Source organism: Scyliorhinus torazame, chromosome 4 (assembly GCF_047496885.1).
Source record: "Scyliorhinus torazame isolate Kashiwa2021f chromosome 4, sScyTor2.1, whole genome shotgun sequence".
Classification (NCBI taxonomy): domain Eukaryota; kingdom Metazoa; phylum Chordata; class Chondrichthyes; order Carcharhiniformes; family Scyliorhinidae; genus Scyliorhinus; species Scyliorhinus torazame.
In genome coordinates this window covers 228,175,303-228,198,542 of record NC_092710.1, presented here as the reverse complement: position 1 = coordinate 228,198,542, position 23,240 = coordinate 228,175,303, and the positions used below count along the sequence as shown (strand labels likewise).

The window sequence follows — 23,240 nt, the reverse complement described above, 5'->3', positions numbered from 1 at the left end:
GACTCTGCTGATTGCCTTGAGATTTTCTATATGTGTGAAAAAAATTCCCCTCTGGTCTCTTTTGTATCTCTCCCCTCTCACCTTAAACCTATGCCCTCTAGTTCTAGACTCCTCTACCTTTGGGAAAATATGTTGACTATCTACCTTATCTATGCTCCTCATTATTTTATAGACCGCTATAAGATTACTCCTAAGCCTCCTACGCTCCAGGGAAAAATAATAGTTTCTAGCAATGTCCCAATGACAAATGTTAAGCTAACTGGCCTGTAATTTCCTGCTTTCTGTCTTCCTGCTTTCTTGAATAGAGAAGTCACACTTGCTAATGCTAATCGAATGGGACTTTTCCAGAATCTGGGGAATTTTAGAAAATTAAAACCAATGTATTTATTATGTCAATCACTTATTTTAAGACTCGAGGATGAAAATCATTAGGATCTGGGGACTTGTCAGATTCTAAAAGTTTTCTTTGTACCCATTCCCTGGTGATTGCAATTGTTTAAGTTCCTCCCTCTGTTTTACTCCTATGTCACAATCTGGGATGTTATTTATATCTTCTATAGTGAAGACAGACACAACATATCCAATTAAATTAATCTGCCATTTCTTTATTTTCCATGATTAATTCCCCAGACTCTCTCTAGAGGATCAACATTCATCTTACCTAATCCTTTCTTTTTAAATACTTGTAGAGACTCTTATTATCTGTTTTTATATTTTGAACTTGCTCTAATTTCACCCTTAATAATCTTTTAGTTATTCTTTGCAGTTGTTTATACTCTGTCCAGTCTTCCGACCTGTCACTGAATTATATGCTTTTTCTTCTCTTTCAATTTGATACCATCTTTAACTTTCTGCTAGCCAGTTAGTTAGTGGTGGAAGCAATGAATGTTGAAGGTGATGGGATGCTGATCAAACACGCTCTTTCGTCTTGAATACCTGAGCTACCTCAGTGCTATTGGATTTGCACTCATGCAACTGGAGAATATTCCATCACATGCCGGTCTTGTGCGTTGGCAATGGCGGCCAGACTTGGCAACTAGAGAGTATTCCATCACATGCCGGCCTTGTGCCTTGGTAATGGCGGCCAGACTTGGCAACTAGAGAGTATTCCATCACATGCCGGCCTTGTGCCTTGGCAATGGCGGCCAGACTTTGGAGAGTAGCTATGGGAGTTACTCGTCCGGAATTCCATAAGACCATAATAAATAAGAACAGGAGTAGGCCATTCAATTCGTCAAGCCTGCTCCGCCCTTCAATAGGGTCATGGTGAATCTGACATTCCTCGCGTCCACTTTCCTGCCCTTTTCCTGTAACCTGTTATTCCTTTACTGATCAAGAATCTATCTATCTCAACCTTAAAAATACACGAGGGCTCTGTCCCCGCAGCTGTCTGTGGCAAGTAGTTCCAAAGACTCACAACCCTCTGAGAGAAGAAATTCCTCGTGATCTCAGACCTAAATTGGAATCCCTTTATTCTGAGACTATGCCCTCTGGTCCTAGAGTCTCCTATGAGGGGAAATATCCTCTCAGCAATTACCCTGTCAAGGCCCTTGACATTCCTATATATTTCAATGAGATCACCTCTCATTCTTCTAAATTCTAATGAGTAGAATCCCAATCTGTTCAACCTTTGCTCACAAGACCATCCCTCCATACCGGGATCATCCTAGTGAACCTTCTTTGAACTGCCTCCAATGAAATAATATCTTACCTTAAAATGTGGACCAAAATTGCTCACAGCACTCCAGATGTAGTTTCACCTTGATTGGAAGGGACCGCTTCCTCAAACCACCGGAGACCGACGGGGCACCCGAATCACTTACCAAAGCCCAAGCCCGGGAAGAAGCCGAGGACGATAATCGCCAAGTTGCACAGATACCCGAATCGTGAGAGGATCCTGCGTTGGGCTCAGCAGATCAAAGCGAGCAATTGGGAAGGACACAGAAAAAGCGTGTATCAGGACATTGGGGCGGACCTGGCAAAGCGCAGGGCCGGGTTCAACCACGCAAAGTCAGCCTGTACAAGAACAATGTAAAATTTGGGATGTTATTCTCAGCCAGACTCTGGGTGACATACCAAACTAAAGAACGTTATTTCACCACCCTGGCAGAGGCGTGGACAAACGGCAAAAAGAGCAACGGTGAGGAAGACGCAGGGAGGAAAAAAGAAGTGATGGACAAGGACAATTTTTGCGCAGGACGGCTCTGCCTCACTATGAGTAGGAGAACTAGCTCATAGGAAGGAAGGAGCGAGGTCAGCAGAGTGCTGGAGAGGGTGAGGAGGAGACGGAGAAGACAGCAACAAAACAGGCAAAGGAGGGGGTCAGAGCAACTCCGGGAGGGGGACCACCACACTAATGGGGAAAACTAGTGCTACGAAGCATGAGAAAGGGGGAGGGGCTGCGGCTGGGAGAGAGTGCCTGGCTGGGGAAGGAGGAGGGGGGAACAACACAGGGATGCAGGGGTTGGTGAATGGGGGGGGCAAATAAGAAGGGAGCACAGGGAGACGGGGGGGGGGGTGGGGGGGGGGGGGGGGAGAGGGAAGTAGGGGGGAAAGAGGAGGGAATCGTGGCCACTGGGGGAACATAATGATAGGGAAGGGCTCTAGACTGGCTTCAGCAGGTCAGATTTGGGTTGATGGAACAAGATGGCACTGCAAGCAGCCACTTCGGAGGGTTCCTGAACAAAGGGTAACCCCGAAGTGCAGAGGTTCACCCATGTGGGGTACACACAGTTGGTGGCCATGTTGGGTGGTCCCTGGGTAATGGGAAAACCCAGAGCGAAGGGGCCCAGCCTCATGCTGAGAACGAGACTGGCCATTTTGGACGGCCCCCTAACGAAGGGAAACCCCAGAGTACCGGGACACACCCACAAGGTACGTATGGTTGATCTCGCAGGGGAGAGGGGTATGTCAGAAAACCATCTCCAGGATTATTACCTGGAACGTAAGGGGACTTAACGGCCCAGTGAAAAGATCCAGAGTCTTCGCCCACCTGGGAAATACGAAAGCTGATATCGTCTTCCTCCAAGAGATGCACCTGAGGCGCCATGGTAGCACAGTGCTTAGCACTCTCGCTTCACAGCTCCAGGGTCCCAGGTTCGATTCCTGGCTGGGTCACTGTCTGTGTGGAGTCTGCATGTTCTCCCTGTATCTGCGTGGGCTTCCTCCCGGTGTTCCGGTTTCCTCCCACAGTCCAAAGATGTGCAGGTCAGGTGGATTGGCCATGCTAAATTGTCCTTCGTGTCCAAAAAGGTTAGATAGGGTTACTGGGTCACGGTGGAGGTGTAGCTTTGGTAGGGTGATCTTTCCATGGTGCAGACTTGATGGGCCGAATGACCTCCTTCTGCACTGAATTCTATTCTATGAAAAGGACCGACTGCAGGTAAGGAAGGGCTGGGTGGGACTGACGTACCATTCCTGCTATAGGACGAGGACAAGGGGGGGTAAGCTATTCTGATAAGCAAGTGGATGGTGTTCATGGCGACAAAGATGGTTACGACCAAAGGGGACGGTATGTCATGGTCAGCGGTGTCCTAGACGGGGCATCGGTAGTCCTGGTAAACGTGTACGCGTTTGGGACAACATGGAGTTTGTAGAATAGACCATGTCAGAAATCCCCAACAATCGATACGTACCGACTGATTAATGAGGAGGGGGAGACTTTGACTGTGTACAGGGCCCACTGATGGACAGATCAATCCCCAGAACAGGGAAAACCGCAGGCATGGCTAGGGAACTGGGGTGTTCATGGAGCAGATGGAGGCAGTGGACCCATGGCAGTTCCTGCACCCAGGATTCTTCTCACCAGTACATAAAGTCTACATCTGCATCAACTTCTTTGTAGTAGGGAAATCGGTGCTTCCAGAAATCGTAATCTCCGACTACGCTCCACATATGTAGATGTGAGGTTGGAGGCGGGCCGTGCCCAGCCCAACACCCCACATGGAGGTTGGACGCGACCCTCTTGACCGATATGGTCTTCTGCCAGAAAACATCACAGGCCATATCCGAGTACGTTGCAAACAACCGGAACGGGGAAGCCTACCTTCCACGTTCTGGGAGGCACTGAAGGCTGTGATTGGGGGAGAAATTATTTTGACAGAATATTCTTCATGTGATCTGTTCTGCAGTCTGCCTGACAGTAATCCCTGGCGTTAGGTTGAAGGGGACCTAGATTGCACTTGGAAAGGAAGTGCAAGGTGTTTATACTTCGCACATAGGCTGCTGTCATTATCTCTAATAGTGGATGTACTGTGAGTCTCCAATGTCCAAAGGAAGTGTTGAGAACATGTCGTTGTAAACGGTTGTGGTCAAAACTGTCCATTTCGTTCCAAGGTAAAAAAGGGTTAGGGTCTCGAGGATAGCTAATCAGTATTTCTACCTGGACACAAGGTCCTTGTGATTCATGTTGCCATGGAGATGGACTTTGAGAGGGATTAGGCCAAAGCTATCATGAAAAGATCCGGAAGAGAGTAGTTATAGACAGCAAGACACTATGATTCACCACAAAAGCATGCAGGTGGGAGCTCGCACACATGGTGAAAAGACCAAATCCATGAGTTAAAATGATGCTGGAAGACTGGATTACCTTCCCGAGAGGAATCAACACCAGGGGGGAATCCTCATAGTGAAAGACAGTTCTGAGTTTAAAAGTTGTCATGCTGAGAAAAGAAAAGAACAAAGTAAACCCTCTAAGAATTACCCAAGACTGGTTCTAGGAGAATTGAGTGTCTACTTAATAGACAGTGTAGAGTATATCTGTCTTTTTGCACAACCAAAAACACACTTCAAAGGGGATTGTTCTGTTCTGTGGTTATAAAGCAGGGTTTTTCAAAGTGTGGTCGTGGGTGGGTGCCGAGGGGGTTGCAGAGTGCCCAATGGCTGTACCGACGTTTAAATTGAGAACGGCGGCCGCTATCTGCTTTTAAATGAGGCTGTGTGCAGTTTTTGATCATAAACGGTAGCAGTGAGCATGTTTCTCACCCTGCACATACACTTGATGTCAAGTGCCCTGTATGTATGTGCTTTCGGCGCCAAATCACAGAGGGGAGCTTCTTCCATTTTCTAGCTGCAAGCAAGCAAGACAAGAGGACTATGAAGATTGGTCATTTTGTTACAAGAAAGAGACAGCCAGGAACACAAATAGGCAGTGTACCTACTGGCCAGGATCTGCTAGAGGGAGCTGCTCGGGGGGAATCCACAGCAGGAAAGAACAATGCTGATGTTAGCTCTGCAGAGAGCTCCAGGGCCTCTGGTTAACAGCCTACAAATAAGAAACTTAATTCTGGACCAAAGATGATTTCTTGAGGTATAAGAACAAGAACAAAGAAAATTTCAGCACAGGAACAGGCCCTTCGGCCTTCCCAGCCTGTGCCGATCCAGATCCTTTATCTAAACCTGTCTTCTATTTTCCAAGGATCTGCTTCCCTCTGTTCCCCGCCCGTTCATATATCTGCCTTGATGCATCTTAAATGATGCTATTGTGCCCACCTCTGCTGGCAAAGCATTCCAGGCACCCACCACCCTCTGCGTAAAAAAACTTTCCACGCGCACCTCCCTTAAACTTTCCCCCTCTCACCTTGAAATCGTGACCCCTTGTAATTGACACCCCCACTCTTGGAAAAAGCTTGTTGCTATCCACCCTGTCCATACCGCTCATAATTTTGTAGACCTCAATCAGGTCCCCCCTCAACCTCCGTCTTTCCAACGAAAACAATCCTAATCTACTCGACCTTTCTTCATAGCTAGCACCCTCCATACCAGGCAACATCCTGGTGAACCTCCTCTGCACCCTCTCTAAAGCATCCACATCCTTCTGGTAATGTGGCGACCAGAACTGCATGCAGTATTCCAAATGTGGCCTAATCAAAGTCCTATACAACTGTAACATGACCTGCCGACTCTTGTACTCAGTACCCCGTCCGATGAAGGCAAGCATGCTGTATGCCTTCTTGACCACTCTATCGACCTGCATTGCCACCTTCAGGGTACAATGGACCTGAACTCCCAGATCTCTCTGTACATCAATTTTCCCCTGGACTCTTCCATTGACTGTATAGTCCACTCTTGAATTAGATCTTCCAAAATGCATCACCTCGCATTTGCCTGGATTGAACTCCATCTGCCATTTCTCTGCCCAACTCTCCAATCTATTTCTATTTTGCTGTATTCTCTGACAGTCCTCCTCACTATCTGCAACTCCACCAATCTTAGTATCATCTGCAAACTTGCTAATCAGGCCACCTATACCTTCGTCCAGATCATTTATGTATATCACAAACAACAGTGGTCCGAGCACGGATCCCTGTGGAACACCACTAGTCACCTTTCTCCATTTTGAGGCACTCCCTTCCACCACTACTCTCAGTCTCCTGTTGCCCAGCCAGTTCTTAATCCATCTAGCTAGTACACCCTGAGCCACATACGACTTCACTTTTTCCATCAACCTGCCATGTGAAACTTTATCAAACCCCTTACTGAAGTCCATGTACATGACATCTACAGCCCTTCGCTCATCAATTAACGTTGTCACTTCCTCAAAGAATTCTATTAGGTTTGTAAGACATGACCTTCCCTGCACAAAACCATGCTGCCTATCACTGATAAGTCTATTTTCTTCCAAATGTGAATAGATCCTATCCCTCAGTATCTTCTCCAACAGTTTGCCTACCACTGACGTCAAGCTCACAGGTCTATAATTCCCTGGATTATCCGTGCTACCCTTAAACAAAGGGACAACATTAGGCAATTCTCCAGTCCTCCGGGACCTCACCCGTGCTCAAGGATGCTGCAAAGGTATCTGTTAAGGCCACAGCTATTTCTTCCCTCGCTTCCCTCAGTAACCTGGGATAGATCCCATCCGGACCTGGGGACTTGTCCACCTTAATACCTTTTAGAATACCCAAAACTTCCCCCTTCCTTATGCCGACTTGACCTAGAGTATTTAAACATCCATCCTTAGCCTCAACATCCCTCATGTCCCTCTCCTTGGTGAATACTGATGCAAAGTACTCATTAAGAATCTCACCCATTTCCTCTGACTCCACGCATAAATTCCCTCTTTTGTCTTTGAGTGGGCCAATCCTTGCTCTAGTTACCCTCTTGCTCCTTATATACGAATAAAAGGCTTTGGGATTTTCCTTAACCCTGTTAGCCAAAGATATTTCGTGATCCCTTTTAGCCCTCTTTATTGCGCGTTTGAGATTTGTCCTACTTTCCCGATATTCCTCCAAAGCTTCATCAGATTTAAGTCGCCTAGATCTTATGTATGCTTCCTTTTTCATTTTAGCTAGTCTCTCAATTCCACCCGTCATCCATGGTTCCCTAATCTTGCCATTTCTATCCCTCATTTTCACAGGGAGATGTCTGTCCTGCACTCTAATCAACCTTTCCTTAAAAGACTCCCACATTTCAAATGTGGATTTACCCTTAACGAGCTGCTCCCAATCCACATTCCCTAGCTCCTGCCGAATTTTGTTATAGTTGGCCTTTCCCCAATTTAGCACTCTTTAGGAACACTCATCTTTGTCCATGAGTGTTCTAAAACTTACGGAATTGTGATCGCTATTTCCCAAAGTAATCACCGACTGAAACTTCAACCACCTGGCTGGGATCATTCCCCAATACCAGGTCCAGTATGGCCCCTTCCCGAGTTGGACTATTTACATACTGCTCTTAAAAAAAACTCTCCTGGATGCTCCTTACAAATTCTGCTCCATCTACGCCTCCAACACTACATGAGTCCCATTCAATGCTGGGGAAGTTAAAATCTCCCATCACGACCACCGTATTGCTCCTACATTTTTCTATAATCTGTCTACATATTTGTAACTCTACTTCACACTCGCTTTTGGGAGGCCTGTAGTAAAGTCCCAACAATGTTACTGCACCCTTCCTATTTCTTAGCTCTACCCATTTTGCCTCAGTGCTCGAATCCTCCATCGTGCCCTCCTTAATCATAGCTGTGATATCATCTCTGACCAGTAATGCAACTCCTCCACCCCTTTTATCTCCCTCTCGATCCCTCCTTAAGCATCTATACCATGGGATATTTAGTAGCCAGTCTTGCCCTTCCCTCAACCAAGTCTCCGTAATACCAATAACATCACATTCCCAGGTACTAATCTAAGCCCTAAATTTATCTGCCTTACATGCTACACTTCCCGCATTGAAACAAATGCACCTCAGACCACCTGTCCCTTTGCGTTCATCATCTCTTCCCTGTCTACTCTTCCCCTTAGTCACATTAAGTTTATTATCTAGTACCTTACTGGCTTTAGTTGCTGCCTCTTTACTGACCTCTAACTTCCTAATCTGGTTCCTATCCCCCTGCCACATTAGTTTAAAACCTCCCCAATAGTGTTAGCAAAAGCACCCCTAGGGCATTGGTTCCAGTCCTGCCCAGGTGTAGACCATCCGATTTGTAATGGTCCCACTGCCACCAGACCCGGTTCCAATGTCCCAAAAATCTGAACCCCTTCCTTCTGCACCATCTCTCAAGCCACGTATTCATTCTGACTATTCTTGAATTTATACTCTGACTGTCTCGTGGCACTGGTAGCAATCCTGAGATTACTACCTTTGAATCCTCGAATCCTACTTTTTAACTTATCTCCTAACTCCCTAAATTCTGATTGTAGGACTTCATCCCGTTTTTTACCTATATCGTTGGTGCCTGTATGCACCACGACAACTTGCTGTTCACCCTCCCCCCTTCAGTATGTCCTGCAGCCGATCTGAGACATCCCTGACCCGTGCACCCGGGAGGCAACATACCATTCGGGAGTCTCGCTTTCGACCACAGAAACACCTGTCTACTCCCCTTACGATTGAATCCCCTATGACTATAGCCCTGCCAGTCTTTTTCCTGCCCTTCGATGCAGCAGAGCCAGCCACGGTGCCATGAGCCTGGCTGCTACTGCCTTCCCCTGGTGAGTCATCTCCCCCAACAGTATCCAAAACAGTATACATGTTTTGGAGGGAGATGACCCCAGGGGACACCTGCACTGCCGTCCTGCTCTTTCTCTGCCTTTTGGTCACCCATTCCCTGTCTCCCTCACCAACCCTAATCTGCAGTGTGACCAACTCACTGAACGTGCTATCTCCAACCTCCTCCGCATCGCGGATGCTCCAAAGTGAGTCTATCCGCAGCTCCAGAGCCGTTATGCGGTCTAACAGGAGCTGCAGCTGGACACACTTCCCGCACATGAAGGAGTCAGGGGCATCGACCACGTCCCTGAACTCCCACATTGAGCACGAGGAGCATAACACGGGTCTGGGATCTCCTGCCATTTTTACACTTTACCTTAACTGATTACAAATATAATATCAAATAATGAATAAGTGAAAGGAATAAGGATTTTACTTACCAATCACCATACTTACCAACCCAGGAAGAGTTAAATTTCTCCCAGCTACTTGCCTTCCCGACAGACCCCTGGCCACTGCTCCCGCCGAAAATCTGAAGTCCGCTTCTCCTGCAAGGTAAGTTTTTAAAGGGTAAATTTACCTTCCCGACAGACCCCCTGGCCACTGCTCCCGCCGAAAATCTGAAGCTATAACTTGCGGATAAAAGAAATAGAAAAGAGAGAGCTTACCTGATATTCACTAACCCCCTTAGGTTAGAGGAAGTGGAAGGGTGGGAGACACTGCAAGTGTAGTGTCTCGGGTTTAGCAACGCCCAACTTAAATAGAGGTAAAAATCAAACACTTAAGCACTTACCTGATTCCCAAGCTGCACTCCGGCTCCCTCTCTCTCTCCCGCTCCCAGAAATGAAGGCCGCTGGAACCTGGGGGCAAGTTTAAACACCTACCTGAATCTCAAGCTGCACTCGCTGCGCTCCGGCTGCCTCTCTCTCCCGCTCCCGGAAATGAAGGCCGCTGGAACCTGGGGGCAAGTTTAAACACCTACCTGAATCCCAAGCTGCACTCGTTGCGCTCCGGCTCCCTCTCTCTCGCCCACTCCCGGAAATGGTCAAATGTGCCAATACAAATAAGGGTGCAAAGCCCATGTGTGCTATATAGGGAAGTTCTGAAAAATGAGAGAAGTTTCAGATTTTGAAAGAGAAGTTGTGGATGAAAAATTGATTTTGAGGTTCAGACCCCAGAGTCAGTTATTAATTTGCAGCTGACTCCAAATGAAAAGGCTGAGCTGTTGTACCTGACCTGTGACAAAGAACAAAAAAAAGTACAGCACAGGAACAGGCCCTTCGGCTCTCCAAGCCTGCGCCGACCATGCTGCTAAAATGTTCTACGCTTCCGGGGTCCGTATCCCTCCATTCCCATCCTATTCATGTATTTGTCAAGATGCCCCTTAAACATCACTATCGTCCCTGCTTCCACCACCTCCTCCGGCAGCGAGTTCCAGGCACCCACTACCCTCTGTGTAAAAAAAACTTGCCTCGTACATCTCCTCTAAACCTTGCCCTCGCACTTTAAACCTATGTCCCCTAGTAATTGACCCCTCTACCCTGGGAAAAAGTCTCTGACTATCCACTCTGTCTATGCCCCTCATAATTTTGTAGACCTCTGTCAGGCCGCCCCTCAACCTCCTTCGTTCCTCATAACTAATGCCCTCCATACCAGGCAACATCCTGGTAAATCTCTTCTGCACCCTCTCTAAAGCCTCCACATCCTTCTGGTAGTGTGGCGACCAAAATTGAACACTATACTCCCAAGTGTGGCCTAACTTAAGGTTCTATACAGCTGCAACAAGACTTGCCAAATTTTATACTCAGTGCCCCAGCCAATGAAGGCAAGCATGCCGTATGCCTTCTTGATTACCTTCGCCACCTGTGTTGCCCCTTTCAGTGACCTGTGGACCTGTACACCTTGATCTCTCTGACTGTCAATACTCTTGAGGGTCCTACCATTCACTGTATATTCCCTACCTGTATTAGACCTTCCAAAATGCATTACCTCACATTTGTCCGGATTAAACTCCATCTGCCATCTCTCCGCCCAAGTCTCCAAACAATCTAAATCCTGCTGAATCCTCTGACAGTCCTCGTTGCTATCCGCAATTCCACCAATCTTTGTGCCATCCGCAAACTTGCTAATCAAACCAGTTACATTTTCCTCCAAATCATTTATATATACTATGAACAGCAAAGGTCCCAGCACTGATCCCTGCGGAACACCAATAGACACAGCCCTCCAATCAGAAAAGCACCCTTCCATTGCTACTCTCTGCCTTCTATGGCCTAGCCAGTTCTGTATCCATCTTGCCAGCTCACTTCTGATCCCGTGTGACTTCACCTTTTGCACCTGTCTGCCATGAGGATCCTTGTCAAAGGCCTTACTGAATTCCATATAGACAAAATCTACTGCCCTACTTGCATCAATCATCTTTGACAGCACATTAAAAACATGCAAAAAGTCCATGAGGCTGTCAGCATTTTGGAGCAGCATCTCCCAGGAGTATCCAGTGCTGAGTAAGACGAACATTTTGTTGCTATTGCCTTTTACTACGCCCTGCATGTGCGAGGTTGGATTTTCTGTTCTCATGAAGGTGACACAAAGGAATTGGCTGAACTCTGCACCTGATATGCGCATTGACCTCTCCTCCTGTGAACCTGATTGGAGTGAGAGCATGACATGAAGACCAAACTGGCTCCCTTTTTGCATTAAAGGTAAACCAAAGTGGCATGGGTCCTTAATGTTGACAAAAGTGGGGGGGAAAAAAGTTTGAAAAACTCTGGTTTAATCTATTACTGTCCGACAAAGATGGTGTTTGGTCAATAGTGCTTTTAGTCATGTCATACTTTCAGCTATTAGCTGGACGTTTATATCTTTTTTTTAAAGTTATTGGTCTCTACATACAGAAAGGTTTCTACAGAGATCCTAACAACCTGTTTGATACAACTGAGCGCTTGTTAGGACATTTCAACAGACAATTAAGAGTCAACCACATTGCTGTTGGTCTGGAGTCACATGTAGGCTAGCAGCACATCAATGAATTAGCCACACAAAATAAACAAAGAACAAAGAAAAACACAGCACAGGAACAGGCCCTTCGGCCCTCCAAACCTGTGCTGACCATGCTGCCAATCTAACCTAAAATCGCCTCTTAATTGGGGAAAAATAAACTGTGTACTCTAAATTTATTTTTTTAAATATGTAAAATATTAGTGAGAGTAGAATTTCATTACTTGTATTAATTAATGGACTACAAATTCCCCAATTCATGTGTTGGGATTTCTGGAGCGTTAGTCTGGATCTCTAGGTTACTAGTCCAGTAACATTATCATTCTGCTGCCATCCCCCCCCCCCAACACAGCCTTGAGGTCTCTGTCTTTTTACCCTGAATCCCACTCCCCCACTCTCCCTCTGGTCCCAGCCCTTGGTGCTCATGTATCTTAAATAATTTCTCCAATACTTATGATAATGTCCTCTTACTTTTAACTCATTCATGATTTACCTCCACCACACTACCCTTTTCTTGGAGAATATTGAACCAAAGTATTTGTTGGATATCTTTGTCAATTTCTGTTGGTCCAACTCATATTTAAAAATTCTCTTTTCACTGATGTATTTGTATACATTACTATTCTTTCTAATATTAAAATTCTGTTTTCCTATTCCCTCTTTACTCTTCATATCCTTCTGCAAACTTTTTTTTTCGTATTCTCTTCTTTATATCTATAATTCCCATAGGCCTTCTTCAGTTTTATTTTCTTTCTAACCTCTTTATATATTCACAGCATCCTGAAACTTGAAGTTGTCTCCTTTTTTCATGGTATATATTTCTCCTGCAACTTTACAATCTTTTTAAAACTGTCCTATTGGTAGTCAGCATTCCTGTGTGTCAATTTCTCCTTCTATCTCACCTCAGCTAGCTCACTGCTCATCTTTCCAAAATCTGTCCTATTCCAACCTGATGTTGTTGTACTCATTTTTTTCTTTTTCATTTAGTTCTTTAACTGTATCACATTATGACAGCTCCCTACCTGCTTACCCACATGTAACTTGCCTCTCTGAACCATTTTGTTACTCACGAGCAATGCCTGTCCCTCATCGACATATGAATATAATGCTTGAAGGGGGAATCCTTTACATACTTTAGAAATTCCCATTCCTTTTTTTCGGTTAGTTCCTCTGTTTTAATGATTGAGCAAGTAATTAAAACATTGTAGGATGATAATTTGTTCCGAAATCATCTTCCTAATGTGTCTACATATTTCCTCTTCATTCTCTCCTAATAATTGGGGTGGGGTGGGAAGGTCATAATGCAGCCTAAGCAATGTAACAACGTCTATTGTTTCATTGATCTCTAACCATATTGACTTTGTACTTCCTTTTTGCAAACATTACTTCAGTGTTGGAAGTGCTGCACTGACAGAGATGGTTCCTTTTAGATGTAACGCTAAATCTGTGTGCACTCTTATGTGGCCATAAAATATTCCATGTAACTATCTGAAGAACAGTGGAGTTCCCCCAGTTGCCTGGCTATTATTTATCTCTGAACTGACATATAAAGCAGATGATACAAAAGCAAAATACTGCAGATTCTGGACATCTTTTTTTAAAAATTGAAATGCTGGAAATATTCAGGAGGTCTGGCAGCATCTGTGAAGAGAGAAAAAAGGTTAATATTTTACCTGGAAGATTAACTCTGGCCGGAATTCTCCAGTGGTTGCGATGTTCCCACCTGCAGCGCACCCCCGCCGCGGGTTTCCCGGCGGCGTTGGGTGATTTCAATGGGAAATCCCATTGACATGCAGCAGAAAGATAGAATCTTGCTGCCAACGAATGGCACATGGCTGGGGGACCGGAGAATCCCGCCCCTTTCTCACCACAGATGTTGCCAGACTCACAGAATATTTTCAGTATTTTCTGTTTTTTATCTAACGCCGATGTGTATCCATTTATATTCTTTCTGTTTGTGTGACTATTTTGTGTACAAATTGGTTCGCTCATTCCCTTTTATTACTACAGTGACTGCAGTTCAATAAAATTCATTGCCTGTAAAACATTTTGGGACATCCTGAGGTCATGAAATGTACTTTCACTTTTTCTTTATCAGTCCTGTCCACAGCATATATTCCCTTCTCCATCAATATTGGCATTTTTATCCTACCTGTTCTGACTCTTCGAAAAATATTATAACTCATTATGTTTGTATTTCATTCCATACAGTTTGCAACCAAGTATCTGTTGTTCTGTTAAATTAAGTTACTTCTAATTTCTATGGTTATATTATTATTCACGTGCAATAATCACCAAGCCAGGCAATAGCTTCCGCAGTACCTAGATGGAGCTCTCTGAGCCCTCTGCTGAATTTTGTCACGGGACAGTCTTTTAATGATGTGAGTTATTGCTTGGGGTACTCCACAGTTGCAGTCCGGGTTCCCTGCCAGAACCCACTTGTGCCAATTTGCTGCACAAAGACCACGGCCGGCACTGAAATGGTTGTGACCTTAGCCCCTTTATTTCTTTTGTATGCTATTCATTTTGCTGAATTCTTTATTTCTATATTAATTATAATTCTAATTAAATCTAATTCTACGTTTTATGCTTCCCTTTTCAGAAAGCTTTACCCTGCTTTTTATTTCTAATTTAGGTGACTCTTTACTTTCCTCTGTATGGATTTTGCAATTTTGCAGTATGTAACTGGTGGCTGATCTACCACTGCTTTTTTTCCCCTCACTGAAGTTAGATTTTACCCTCTATATATTGAGCTAATTCCCGTTAGCCTAATATGTGGATGTACCATTTTGACTCTTTTATAATAATCTTTATAATATTTTTTATTGGCACAAGTAGACTTACATGAATGAAGTTACTGTGAAAAGCCCATGTCGCCACATTCCGGCACTTGTTCGGGTACACAGAGGGGAATTCAGAATGTCCAAATTACCTAACAGCACGTCTTTCGGGATTTGTGGGAGGAAACCGGAGCAAACCCACGCAGACACGGGAAGAAAGTGCAGACTCCGCACAGACAGTGACCCAAGCCGGGAATCGAACCTGGGACTGTGAAGCAACAGTGCTAACCACTATGCTGCCGTGCCCTGTTTTCATTATCATTCTGTTAGCAGCTCACTTTGTGTTTTCTTCTTGACCTGGCATCTTGAGAGATATATAGCAACATTTCTAACAGTGGTATCAGAAAAATGATTGCAGAAGAACTGTAATGGAAATTCTGCAATCAAGCACATTTACTGAATTCCAGTGGTTTTAAACTCTAAGACAGTAATGCAGAATATTCATTTGGAAAAAAATAAAACGTCCTAAATGCCTTACATTTGGCTGTGATTTAAAGCGAAGGCAGTTTCCCATTTGAACATTTCATTTACAGAAAGCACAGTCCTAAATGTAATGTCTTCTGTTTCCACAGATACCATCAGCGAGTTTTGTATATTGATATTGACATCCACCATGGAGATGGTGTTGAAGAGGCTTTTTATACAACAGACCGTGTGATGACTGTTTCATTCCATAAATATGGTGAATATTTCCCTGGAACAGGTGATCTTCGGGTGAGTGCTCATTTCAGTAACAAACATGTTCATAAATACAAGTTTCAGTTTGAAAGCTCAATAACTTGAGACAATTAAAATGACTGGAAGTGGCCTTCTGAAAAGGATGAAAACATTGTACACGGTTGGAAACCACAACTGAGTCGAAGATTGTATTTGCTAATGTTGCTTCGGGTCTTCAAACCTGTATTTATAATAGCCTGTTTTCTGTCTTTCAAACCTGATATTAATTTTCAGAAAATACTAGGTTTTTTTTGTTCTAAACAGTTAAAAGGGTAAACTAGGAACAAATGCAGAGAAACATTGGGCTTCGGGTGTCCACACCAGAAGCCCACCTCCACCTTTGCTGCAGGCATAACATGCTGCGGTCTGGCAAAATTGCCTAGCAGTAGCACCTTTGCCCCTCAGTCCCATTGGCGGGGGGGGGGGGGGGGGCTACACCCGCCCCCCCACCCCTGGGTCAATCAAGCTTGTTAATAAGCCAATTGACCTCAATAATACATTACCCATGCCATAATATATCTGGTGTGAACAGTTGGTTGGGAGTGGGCAGGCTGATTCAATTGAAAAGATTTTTAAAAGGGTGAGAAGGAAGTGGGTAGGTACCATCTTTAGGGGGTGATGTTGTGCGTGGGGGGACCGCCCACTGAAAACACACCCAACGAGGACATGTAAAATCCAGACCTTAACATTCTGATTTGGTTGCTTTGTTTCTAAAGACATTACAAGGTAATAGATAATTACTCAAAAAAAGCAGTTCAGCAGCTTTGGCTTTGTTCCATTTAATGCTGAAATAAATATGATAGGGTTAATATGTAAAATGTGCCACGCTGTTAGTTGTGATTTACATAATTAAGAGCCTTTCCCTTCACTTTGTGTGAAATTGTTGCCTTGATTTGCGTTACTGGCCAGATGTCTTCAACTCAGTTGCAGTCTGTAGTCATGATGGCCTAGCAGGTTATATGTAGTGATGTATTCTGCCAGATGGTGAAATGGTATAGCAGCTGGTGTTTTTTATCCCTTTTTCAAAAATGAAGAAACGCAATTACTTGAGGACACTTTCATCATGGCAGCTTGAAAAGATTTTGAATTCAAGTTCAAGATCTGGAAGACATTATTCTAACCTGCTCTGCCGAAATGGTACCTTTTATTGGTCAATGACTGCAATCCTTTCAAAGAAGAGATTTAGCTGAGGGATGGGTAGGGGGAAACAGATGCCTTCATGGTTTGACCTCAGGAAAGTGGTAAGATTGTCCAAATTGATTAGCATAAGACTTGACTATCAATGGGGAGATATGTGTTTTGAGTTCCAGTGATCCAAAGATAAAATGTATAGTGTAGGTTGCAACACCAAGCAAAGTGACTATCTAAAGTCACAAGGATATCTGAAAACAAAACATTAAGGTTCCTATTTTCCCTGCACCAGAAATAATGTTTGTGGACTTCCGGTGGCGGCCATGGAGTGAAAGGTCGCACATTTGGCAGCTCCTGCTCTTGGTGGTATTTTTGTGGCTTTTAAGCTGGATTTCCGCTGGAATTTTTCAAAATAAAGGTGTAAAAGCGAGAGGAGAAGGAGGTGACCCCTAGTTTATGGAGCTGCGCCCGAGGAAAAATCGGAAAAAGATAAATCAAAAGTTGGCTGGAAGCGAGGAGAAGAGTTTGGAGGAGGCAATGGTTTGGGAGCAGGGTTCGAACTCGCCAGGTAAATGGCCGATGGACCAGTTGGTGGACTTCTTGACCGAGAAGTTCACGCAACATCGCAAGGAATGTGCAGAGGACCTGGCCCGGGCAGTGGACTCGATCAGGGCGGTGGTCGACCGTGTGGAGGAGAGATTGTCGACACAGGGACAGGCAATCCAGAAGTTGGAGGAGCTGGCTGTGGAACGAGAGGAGCAATCCACTGCAATGACAATGGAGATCGGGATGCTGCAGGACCAACAGAAACAGCCGCTGGAGAAGGTAGAGGACCTGGAGAACTGTTCTCTGAGACAGGAATATCCAGATCGTCGGTCTGCCAGAGGGGAAGGAATGATCGGATGGCGGTGCGTATGTGGGGAAGATGCTAGAGAAGCTGAAAGGGGAAGGTTCGTTCCCCAAGCCGTTGGAGGTGGACCGGGCCCATAGGGCGCTTATGTGTAATCCCCAGGGGAGTGAGCCCCCGAGGGCGATGGTGGTACGGCTGCATCGGTTCGTAGATAAGGAACGCATCATGAGGTGGGCCAGGCGGACAAAACGGTGCATGTGGGATGATTCTAAGATCCAGGACTTGGGAGCAGAACTCGAAAGGAGGAGGGCGAGTTTTAATAAAGTCAAGGCGGCCCTGCACGAGAAGCAAATAAAGTTTGGTCTGCTTTACCCGGCCTGTCTTTCGGTGACCTATGAGGGTCGGGAACTGTACTTTAGTTCGCCGGAGGACCTGGCAGACTTACGAAGGATAATAACTTGGTGGACAAACAAGGATCTTAAACCTTGACTGTGGAGAACTGAGTTAGAAGTTATGTGTTGCCCTTTTAAAAACCTTCGTCTTTTAACTCTGTAATTTAAGTTGCGATGTTTGAAAAGCTGTTTGAGTTTTTACATGTATAGTTCCTTTTTCTTTGTCTGGTCTTTCTTATTTGGTCCTGCTTGAGGGTGTTAGAACAGATAAGATTTTGTTAAGGGAGGAGGGGTGGGCCTCTGTGCTTGGACCTTGGGAGGGATTGTTTGTTCGTTTTTTGTGCTTTGTGCTATTGTTTTGGGAACTTGTACTAAGAGTGGGGGGGAGGGGAACCAGCAGGTGGTAGGATGCTAGGGGCCGGGAGCTGCCAGGCTAGCTGGGAGGGCGAGTTCACGGAAGCAAAGTGGGGGGTGAGCTGGAGATTAGCGTGGGGAGAGGGGGGGTGCTGTTGGCGAGGAGGGGACTTCTAGGAGGTTGGAGGGGGAGAGTAGATGACGGTAGCTGCCGAGAGGCGGGCCAGGTGAGGTGCGGGCCATGAGCCAAGGGCTGGCCATGGGAAGGTCATGGCTGATCGACAGGGGAGGGGGGGGGGGGAGGGTTGCCCTGACCAGGCTGGTTACGTGGAATGTTCATCGACTGAATTGACCGGTCAAAAGAGCCCGCGTGTTCGCACACTTGAGACAGCTGAAGACGGACGTGGCCATGTTGCAAGAGACGCACTTGAAGCTGGGAGACCAAGTTCGACTGAAGAAGGGAAAGTGTTCCATTCGGGATTGGACTTTAAAACAAGGGGGGTGGCAATCCTGGTTAATAAAAAGGTGGCATTCGAGGTGGGGAAGATAGAGGAAGACCAGGGGTAGATTTATTATGATAAGCAGGAAGCTGGAGGGAATGGCAGTGGTGTTGGTCAGTATATATGCCCCAAACTGGGATGATGTCACGTTTGTCAGGAGGGTGCTGGGGAAGATTCCAGATCTCGACTCGCACCAGCTAATTATGGGGGGGGGGGGGGGGGGATTTTAATATGGTTCTGGACCCGACGCTAGACCGGTCGAGTTCCAGGTCGGGAAAAGTGTCAGCAATGGCGAAACTGGGGGGGTTTGTGAAGCGCATGGGGGGATGGATCCGTGGAGATTTGGGAGGCCAAGGAGCAAGGAATATTCATTCTACTCCCATGTGCACAAGGTATATTCCAGGATAGACTTCTTCGTACTTGACAAACCGCTGTTAGCGGTGGTGGAGGACACTTGAGTATTTAGCAATCGTGGTGTCGGACCACGAACCACACTGGATAGACCTACGGGTAAGCACAGGAAAGACCCAGCGTCCACAGTGGAGGTTAGATGTAGGTCTGTTAACGGAGGTTTGTGAACGGGTGAGGGAGGCCATTCGGGGGTACATAAAGAGCAACGGCACAGGAGAGACCGCGGTAGGGGTGGTTTGGGATGCATTGAAGGCAGTTATTAGAGGGGAATTTATTTCGATTCGGGCCCGCAGGGAGAAGACTGAACGGGCAGAGTTAGACAGGCTGGTAGGTGAAATCTTACAGGTGGACTGGAGATATGCGGAGTCTCCGGATGAGGGAGCTCCTGAAGGAGCGTCAGAGACTGCAAATGGAATTTGGGCCCCTGTCCACAGGTAAGGCAGAAGGGCAGTTGAGGAGGGTAAAAGGGGCAATAGTAAAGTTTATGAGGGGGGAATGTAATGGTGGACCCAGGGGCGATAAATGATGTGTTTCGCGAATTCTATAGTCGACTCTATGAATCGGAAGCCCCAGCCGGGGAGGAGCGATTTTTGGCGAGGCTAAAGTTCCCAAAGGTAGATGAGCTGGTGAAATGCCTGGGGGTCCAATTGGGCTCGGGGAGGTGATAGACGGGTTGGGGGCAGTGCAATGGGGTAAGGCCCCGGGACCTGATGGATACCCAGTGGAGTTTTATAAAAAGTTTTCTGGGTTACTGGGGCCGCTCCTGGTTAAGGCCTTGAACGGGTCTAAGGAGCTGGGAATGCTCCCCCCAACGTTATCACAGGCATCGATCTCTCATCTTGAAGCGTGGCAAAGACCTCGGAGAGCTGTGGATCGTACAGGCCGATTTCCCTTTTGAACGTAGGCGCTAAATTGATGGCAAGGTTCTTGGCTACACGTATTGAGGATTGCGTTCCAGAGGTAATCGGGGAGGACCAGACGGAATTTGTGAATTTGGCAGGCACCTGACGTCCAACATTAGACTGCTCCTGAATGTTATAATGATGCCAGTGGAGAGTCGCGAGATTGAGGTGGTAATAGCTGTGGATGCAGAAAAGGTGGAAGTAGCTATGGATGCAGAAAAGACCTGGTGGAGTGGAAGTACCTGTGGGATATTTTAGGCAGGTTCGGGTTTGGGCAGAGATTTGTGAATTGGGTCCGGTTGCTATACCAGGCTCCGGTGGCGAATGTAAGAACCAACTGGGTCCGGTCAGAATATTTTAGTCTCTGTAGGGGGACAAGGCAGGGGTGCCCGCTCTCCCCACTACTGTTTGCCTTGACCATAGATCCCATTGCAATGGCCCTTAGGTCATTGAATGTTTGGCGGTGGATAGTGAGAGGGGCGGTGGAGCACAGTGCCACGATCTACGCAGACGATTTACTGCTTTATATTACAGACCCGCTGGGGGGGAATGGCTGGAATTATGGAGACACTGGAAGAATTTGGGCGGTTCTCAGGCTACAAGTTAAACATGGAAAGAGCGAGGTGTTTGCGATTCAGGCACAGGGGCAGGAAAGGAGACTGAGGGGGTTACCTTTTAAGGTGGTGGGGAGAAGCATAAGTATCTGGGGATCCAGGTAGCTAAGCATTGGGGACAGCTCCACAAGTTAAATCTGGATAAAGAGGTCGAGCAGATGAAAAGGGATTTCCGCAGCTGGGACATGCTCCCGCTGACACTGGCGGGGCGGGTGCAGATGCTGAAGATGACAGTCCTCCCGAGACTGCTGTTTTTTCTTTCAATGTCTCCCGATTTTTGTCCCAAAGGCCTTTTTTAGGAAACTGAATGCGGCGATCTCGGATTGTGTGGGCTGGTAAAACCCCGTGGGTGAAGAAGGCATTCCTGAAATGGGGCCGCGGGGAGGGGGGCTTGGCCGTCCCGAGTTTTATTAATTATTACTGGGCGGCCAACATTTTGATGGTCAGGAAGTGGGTAGTGGGGAGGGTTAGGTTTGGGAGCGAATAGAGGCGGCATCCTATAAGGGTACAAGTTTAGAGGCTTTATTGTCAGCACCCCTCGCCAGCTCGGTACTCCACAAGCCCAGTGGCAGTGGCAGTCCTGAGGGTGTGGGGACAATGGAGACAGCACATGAGATTGGAGGGGGCGTCAATATGGTCACCGATCTGTGACAATCACTGTTTTGTTCCGGGGGGTGCTGGCTGGGGGCTTTAGAAGGTGTCAGCGGGCAGGGATTGAGAGATTTGGGGATCTCTTCATTCAGGAGGGTTTCCCAAGCCTGGAGGCATTAGAGGAGGCGTTTGAGTTGCCGGGTGGGAACGGGTTTCGGTACCTACAGGTACCGGACTTTGTCAGGAGGCAGGTTCCAAGCTTTCCTTGCCTCCCCCTGAGGGGACTACAGGATAAGGTGATGTCAAAAACGGAGGTTGGGGAGGGGAGTGTCTCGGAGATATATAAGGAGTTGATGGAGTGGGAAGGAGTCCCTATCTGGGAGGTGAAAAGGAAGTAAGAAGAGGAGCTGGGTGGAGAGTTGGAAATCGAATTATGGGAAAAGGCTTTGAAGAGAGTTCATTCATCCTCGTCTTGTGCCAGACTTAGCCTGATCCAGTTCAAGGTGGTTCATAGGGCTCACATGACGGTAGCCCGGATGAGCAGGTTTTTTGAGGAAGTGGACGATAGGTGCGGGGCTATGGCCCGACGAATCATGTACATATGTTCTGGGCGTGTCCGAAGTTGAGGGGATTCTGGCAGGGATTTGCTTTATGTCAGAGGTTCTGGAAGGGAGGGTGACTCAGAGTTCAGAAATATTTGGGGCATTGGAAGATCCAGGGGCCCAGGGGGGGGATGTTCGGGCCTTCTCCTCCCTGGTGACCCGGAGATGGATTTTGCTGAGAAGGAGAGACTCAGAACCTCCAAAGTTAGGAGTGTGGGTCAGCGACATGGCCAGGTTTCTCAGGCTGGAAAAGATTAAGTTCGCCTTGAGAGGTTCAATTCAGTGGTTTGCTCGGAGGTGGCAGCCGTTCATTGACTTCTTCAAGGAAAATTGAACTTCAGCAGTAAGAGGGGGGAATGGTAAAAGTTGGGGGGGAGGAAAATGGAAGGCATGGTAGTGAAGGATAGGGAAGTTAGTACACGGGTAATTAGGAAATAGGCCGGGGGTAGTGGGTGATGTTTTTTGCGTGCGTCAGCTGCGCGTTTGTTTAAGGACTGTTAAGTGTTAAAACGTAAACTGTGAAAATTACAAATGCTTCAATCAGATATTTTCTAAAAAAAAAAAGAAGTAATGTTTGTGCAGTATTATCTAATTTGCCTCAAAATTGGCTCTAAATTCGTATTTCTTTTTGTCTTGTACGTACAGGATATAGGAGCAGGGAAAGGCAAATATTACGCTGTGAACTTTCCGCTGCGAGATGGAATTGATGATGAGTCTTACGAGCAGATATTTAAGCCAGTAAGTCTTCTAAATATTATTTTTCTTATTTAGTTATTATTTAAACTTGACTGTAATGGTGATGCAACATTTGGAGAAATACAATACAGTTTAGTATGAAGTGTTGCCATTTTTATTAAATAGTTTGTCATAATTGTGACAAAACAAATGAGGTAATCTTGTCTCATTTTTAATTCAGATTGTGACCAAGGTAATGGAAATGTACCAGCCAAGTGCAGTTGTACTGCAATGTGGAGCTGATTCTTTGTCAGGGGACAGACTTGGATGTTTCAATCTCACACTAAAAGGTACAAGCAATGCATCATCGTGTGTCATAGTGAATTCTAATACATTATTGAAAAACTAATGGTGTGTTCTAATATTTTATAGATGGGGCTGTTGTAAATTATTATTGTTTGTTAAATCAGGCCATGCTAAATGTGTGGAATTCATAAAGACCTTCAACCTACCCTTACTGATGCTGGGAGGCGGAGGCTACACAATCCGAAATGTCGCTCGCTGCTGGACATATGAGACTGCAGTTGCATTGGATACAGAGATTCCAAATGGTAATTATTTGATACAAAAAAACTTTAGTTCTTACTTAAGACCAGCAACCTTTAAAAATGTAAGTAAGCTTTCTGCTCCGATATTCCCATGGATTTCCTACTTGTCTCAAACCAGTATTTTAATG

General features: G+C 46.1%; 1 protein-coding gene across 3 annotated transcripts in view; it reads left to right on the top strand.

The window, feature by feature from the left end:
• The window catches only part of LOC140410797 (histone deacetylase 2), a 118,711-nt gene that overhangs the window by 76,612 nt on the left and 18,859 nt on the right, over window positions 1-23,240 (top strand). For all 3 annotated transcript variants that reach the window (XM_072499418.1, XM_072499419.1, XM_072499417.1), the window contains 4 exons: window positions 15,338-15,479; window positions 22,475-22,567; window positions 22,746-22,854; window positions 22,975-23,115. In XM_072499418.1, the coding sequence (XP_072355519.1) occupies window positions 15,338-15,479; window positions 22,475-22,567; window positions 22,746-22,854; window positions 22,975-23,115 (485 nt within the window). The remainder of the gene's footprint in view (window positions 1-15,337; window positions 15,480-22,474; window positions 22,568-22,745; window positions 22,855-22,974; window positions 23,116-23,240) is intronic.